This window comes from Corylus avellana, chromosome ca7, assembly GCF_901000735.1.
Source record: "Corylus avellana chromosome ca7, CavTom2PMs-1.0".
Taxonomy (NCBI): Eukaryota; Viridiplantae; Streptophyta; class Magnoliopsida; order Fagales; family Betulaceae; genus Corylus; species Corylus avellana.
The window spans coordinates 21,838,326-21,844,392 of record NC_081547.1 but is presented as its reverse complement, the minus strand read 5'-3'; the positions used below and the strand labels follow the sequence as shown (position 1 = coordinate 21,844,392).

Genomic DNA, 6,067 nt, shown 5'->3' with positions numbered 1-6,067 from the left:
AAAACCAATCTCAATTTACCAAGTCAGCCTTAGATAGAATAGCCTAATAAATGGTGAATTCAGTTGCCATGTATATAAACTACAAAAGTAAGTCATCGAACAAAATCAAAAGTTTGTTTTCTTTTTGAATTTAGTCGTTGAGTTACCCAGTGATGCCTTCGAATCTTCCACGTGCGAATCACTCATCTCACGCAAGTCTTTTGTTGAAAAAAAAATAAAAAATCATTTATAAATTTAATAGGATTTTACATTTACCAAGGCTCTAGCTACAAGCCTACGATCTACGCCTAGAAGAAGGGGAAAAAAAAATTAGGAATAAGCACATATATATATTTTGGTTTTCACATTAAACATTCAAAATTAAATATTTAAATTAGGATAATTAAATTCTCTTTTATCAACCATGTTACATTAATAGGACACGGCTTAATAGTGATTCAGCAAATGAAGACACTATCCAATATTATAGACACGCACACGCCTCTACACATGAGAAAATAATTTTTTGGACAAACAACTTTTTCTGTGGACCCATTAATCATGGATTCGGAAATGAAACCGTCAAACTTGTATATACCTATATATATGAGAAGCCTTTCCCTTCGGTGTACACTGGTTTATTATATAGTTACAAAATAATGAAACAATTTTTGTCAAGAATGGAGTGGCCTAGTTTTGTGAAAGCTTTGCTGTGGGGTTTACTTGTGTTTCTTCAATTTCATCAGCACAGAGGCTGCTTCCATGAAGAGAGGATTGCTCTGCTTGAGCTGAAGGCGTTTCTGAAATCCAATATTATTCATGCAGATGTTCTTCCCTCATGGATGGACGACGCAAAGAGTGATTGTTGTAGTTGGGAGAGGGTCACGTGCAACTCCACCAACTCTCACGTCATCAACCTTTCCCTCTACAACTTAAACCATGATCCTTATTACTATGAAAATCGTGATCACCATGAATATAGTTATTATGAGAACCGTTGGTTGCTAAACGTGTCAATGTTGGTGCCATTGAAGGAGCTAAAAAGTCTTAATCTATCCGCCAATTCAATTGGTGGTTGCCTACCAAATGAAGGTATGTTCTCTCCCGCCCCTCTGCTTTTCCTTTCTTATGCATACATACCGCCGACCCCCTCCATAAAAAACAGGGGCAGATCGAAGAATTATGTTTTGAACGTCTTTATTCTAGCTAATTCCCTTCATCCAAAAAGAAATAAAAAGCGAAAAGATTTCCTTGAGCCCTTTTGTTCTCTTGGGTGATAAAATTAAGAATTGCAGGGGTCGGATTTACCTCTTTAATTACAAATATTAATTTATAAAATTTTATAATTGGTATTTTCTGTTGAATCACGGGTGTCCCGCGTGATTCTGAATTATATTAATAATTACACCCAGGGGTCGGACCTTCTTCAGCCTTGGAGTTGGAGTATACACATATATATTGTCAGTCTGAATGGTTAATTAAGCATCACATTTTACTGATGTTGTTGTCTGTGAATTTGATAGCGCTTGGATAAATTCCACTCCAAGAGGGACCATATTGATGGAAAAAAAGTGAAAGACCTCCAGAAAAATAAAATGAGATCAGGAGGCCTTTTGACAACCTACGAGGTCTTTTTTACAATAAAGCTATACATATGGTTACAATGTCATAAAGACAAATATAAAAATCTTATAATCAAGTCATATTTATAACTTTAACATTCACTAACTCATGTTTAAACTTCAGTTATAGAATAGATTTGCTCCAAGCAGACTCAATCTGATACATTGGTAGTTCATATTCCTAACTTTGATTTTCTCGGTCATGGGAGTAAAACCCTCACACCGAAACTAATCATCTTCGACTCAAAGGTCAGGATAAAAACTTGCACCCCAGAGATTGCTCATGAAAGTATATCTAAGGAAAAGTCAAACCCTTATTCAAAAAAAATAAAAAAGCCAGCAAATAGTTACAACAGCCGGGGCAAGGGAGGCGAAGCGCACTGGCCAGCGTGTGATGGACGAGATGGAGCTGTTTTGCGCGAATGGGCAGCTGAGGAGCCAGGGAGCACGTTTGGCTGACACATGGTTGAGCGAAACCAGTTAAGCAGACTAAATCTAGATTTGAAAAGCTAGATCTAAAGCCCAATTGATTATGGGGAGGAGAAGAGCGGTGCAGCATGGTGGAGGACGGATGGAGGCAGGGCAGCATAAGCTAAGGGGAGAGGAAGGAAAGAAGAGGGGAGTAGGTCCAGTAGGGGAGAGGGGAAAGGGGGAAGCAAGCGCTCCCTCCTCCCCACAGGGTTTTTGACGTTGAAGTTATTAAAAAATTAAAATTAAAACATATATGAAAACATATATCCTTAAAGTTATTATAAAAATAAAATTTTCTACTTCCCTCTCCTCCTATCCTTTTTCTGTATTTTCCTTCACCCTCTACACTTCCAAGTAAACCATTGGATAATTTCCATGTTAAGTAAATCCACAATACTTAAAATGAAATGAAAGCCATTTAATGTAAAACTAGATTACTCTTGCATTCCATTAGACGAATGGTCATGGGTTGTTACACATATACGTACTGAAGTCTGAAGGCATGCATGTATTGTATGAATATTTTCGAAGCATAGTACAAGAATTATGTAGCGAACAAACGCCGTTGACAATTAGCATCATTTTTTTAATTAATTTTCCTCATTCAACCAGTAACTTTTTCTTTTTCTCTTTTGTAGGATTTGAGAAGATGTCGAGCTTAAGGAATCTGAGAATTTTAGACCTTGGTTATAACTACTTCGATAATAATAGTATTCTACAGTCTTTGGGTGCAGTGACATCGCTTGAAACTTTGATTCTTACTCAGAATAAGTTGCAAGGATACTTTCCTGCTCAAGGCGATTTCTTCTATCCTATATCTTATGAGAGGATTTATAGTTTGATACATTGATTCCACTTGGTTCTTACTAATTTTCATTTATCTTTAATTTGAAATGCAGAGTTAATTGCATTGAGAAACTTGAACAAGCTAGATATAAGCTGGAATTACTATAATGGTTCCCTACCACTGCAAGGCAAGTTTTCTGTCATGGAGAGAGTAGTTTAACCGCGGGTTAGACGCATCAATCATAAGGTTCAAGAGCATGAATATCAATTTGAATGGATCACTCCGAAAATTTTTATCGAGTTGCTTTTGAAATTTTTGTATTGAAGCATATATATATATGATGGAATTCTTTTTTGGTCTTCCAATAATGTTCTTCCAGGTTTTGAAAGGCTAGTACTACTTCGCAATTGGAGATATTGAACCTTGGTTATAGCATTATAGCATCTTTAAGTGGACTTATGTCCCTTAACGCATTGAGTCTTGCAAGGAATTCTTTTGAACTTTGGAATACATTGGAAGCTATTCTACTTCTATAGCCGGCCTTTTTCCCTTTATATTTATTATTATCATTTCAAATCTCTCTTTAATAGTACTTATTCCGTGATTATGTTCACATATTTATTATCTATTGATGGCATGCATGCATGTATTGTAGAATTATTCATCACATATAGAGAACAAATTCTGTTGAGGGCACAATTTGATACCTTCCATTGTACTTACTTCTTACTAATTTTCATTCGAATGCACAATTTGACAAGTGCTCTATAACCATAGGTTATAAGCATCAATCATAAGGTTCAAGCTAGAGTATGAAAATCAATTTGAAATTGAATATTTCTATCAAATTAATCTTGAATTTTTTGTATTGAAGCATAAGATGGGGTTCTTTTTTGTGTCTTCCAATCATTTTCTTCCAGGTTTTGAAAGGCTAGCACTACTTCCAAAGTTGGAGATATTGAACCTTGGTTCTAATTCCTTTGATTGGAGCATTATACCATCTCTAAGTGGACTTGCGTCTCTTAACACATTGAGTCTTGGAGGAAATCATTTGGGAAGGTGCAATACAACTACAGGTAATCTAATATCGCTTCCCTTTGTATTTATGATCATCATTTCAAAGCTTCTTTAACTGTACTTTTTCCTTAATTATATGGTCACTTCTTTTGTATCTCTTACAAGCGGACTTACATCCCCTAAAGCTGAACATATATTCTTGATTTAAAATAATTATCACGAAATACTAGTGATTATCAAGTGATGTTGTCCAAAAGTTTGAATTGTGCATATCTAGTTAGTAAGCTGTAAAATACTATTTTTCGGCTAAATACTACGAATTGCATACTTGCTTTTTTTTCTTTTTTTTTTTTTTTTTAATAGATCTACTACAGGTTTTGAAAGCTTGTCAAGATTGGCGAACCTGGAGACCTTAGATCTTAGTGACAACTATTTAAACAGAAGCATCATAGAATCATTGCCTGCAATCAAATCCCTTAAGAATCTGAATCTTCAATGGAACGAAATAAGAGGATCTTTTCCAATCAAAGGTACATATGTTCATCTTCAGTATTATTTTATAGAAACTGGAAGCAATTACAATCATATTTGAAATTTTCTTTGTTCTGCTTTATGTAGGAATATCGGCTTTTGAAAACTTGGAGAAGTTGGATTTAAGTCATAATTGGCTCAATAGCTCTCTGAGAATCCAAGGTAATGAGAGGGAGAGACACACACTTAAGTTTTAAATTTTCAATTACTTCATAACCATTTTACACACGTCTTTCATATTTCTATTAAACTACTTATTTATTTTATGACACAAGTCACAATTTTCTCCACCTGCATTCAATCCTCTGTTTTGTTTTTGATTTTTTTTTCAAATTTTTACTGCTCAAAGATTTTAGGAAACGTTATATAGATTTCTTCCCCTCGCAAAATAATGGAAAACTATACCATATTCTTCTTTGTTCCAACTTATACATAAATCTATCTTAATTTTTTTTTACCAAAAATAGAAAACCACCACATAGGCTATAAAGTTTGCGATCAAAAGAATATAATTTCAATTACAACTGCAAGTGTAGGGTTGGGATGATGTTTATTGTATCTCAATCAATCACTAATATTCAATACAAAAATCCTAAATTGTTAAGGTTCCATATGTTGTTATCAGTATTGCAGTTAGTCTACCCTACACGATAACAAATGCAAAATAGAAGCCACCCAAGTAGCTCATAGAAGATAATTACAAAAGCAGTGTAAAACATTATGAGATTGTATGGCTACATCGATCCCATTTTGTTGATGTTGACTTGAATCACAACAATTGTGCTTGGATGTCCATCATGTCGGAAATATGCAAAGAAAGTTGTGTGAAGCATGAAATGCATCAGTGTGTTTCCCTATGTGCATTATAATCAACATTACATATCAGTTACGGTTTCTAGTTGACTTTAACACTAGAGTAGCCAAATTTGTTTAAGCTATAAAACGCTATTTTTCTTCTAAACACTGCAAATTGCATAGTTTTGTTTTTAATAGATCTATTACAGGTTCGGAAAGCTTGTCAAGATTGGAGAATTTAGAAACCTTATATCTTAGTTTCAACCATTTCGACAAAAGCATCATTGAATCATTGAGCGCAGTCAAATCCCTTAAGAATTTGAATCTTGCTTCGAATTATATGGAAGGATCCTTTCCTGCCAAAGGTATATTGATCTTCCGTATTACTTATAGAAACTTCCAATATTCATGTTTGAAATTTTCTATGTTCTGTTTAACAATGCAGAATTATCAGCGTTTGAAAACTTGGAGAAGTTGGATTTAGGTGGTAATGGGCTCAATAGCTCCCTGACAATCCAAGGTAATGAGAGGGAGAGACACACACTCAAGTTTTAAATTTTCAATTACTTCATAACCATTTTACACACGTCTTTCATATTTCTATTAAACTACTTATTTATTTTATGACACAAGTCACAATTTTCTCCACCTGCATTCAATCCTCTGTTTTGTTTTTGATTTTTTCAAATTTTTACTGCTCAAAGATTTTAGGAAACGTTATATAGATTTCTTCCCCACGCAAAATAATGGAAAACTCTACCATATTCTTCTTAGTTCCAATTTATACATAAATCTATCTTAATTTTTTTTTTACCAAAAATAGAAAACCACCACATAGGCTATAAAGTTTGCGATCAAAAGAATA

General features: G+C 34.2%; 2 protein-coding genes across 2 annotated transcripts in view; one reads left to right on the top strand and one right to left on the bottom strand.

Moving 5' to 3' along the window:
- Positions 1 to 630: 630 nt before the first annotated feature.
- LOC132188004 (receptor-like protein 15) lies at positions 631 to 5,757 on the top strand. Its single transcript, XM_059602423.1, has 8 exons — positions 631 to 1,071; positions 2,711 to 2,869; positions 2,972 to 3,046; positions 3,780 to 3,935; positions 4,251 to 4,406; positions 4,495 to 4,569; positions 5,412 to 5,567; positions 5,648 to 5,757. Exons 1-8 carry the CDS (start codon positions 639 to 641, stop codon positions 5,755 to 5,757), a joined length of 1,320 nt encoding a protein of 439 aa, XP_059458406.1. The 5' UTR covers positions 631 to 638.
- Positions 5,758 to 5,835: 78 nt separating this feature from the next.
- LOC132188003 (receptor-like protein 13) overlaps positions 5,836 to 6,067 on the bottom strand; it is an 8,635-nt gene continuing 8,403 nt past the window's right edge. Inside the window, exon 14 of the mRNA XM_059602422.1 lies at positions 5,836 to 5,865. Within this exon, the coding sequence (XP_059458405.1) occupies positions 5,836 to 5,865 (30 nt within the window). The remainder of the gene's footprint in view (positions 5,866 to 6,067) is intronic.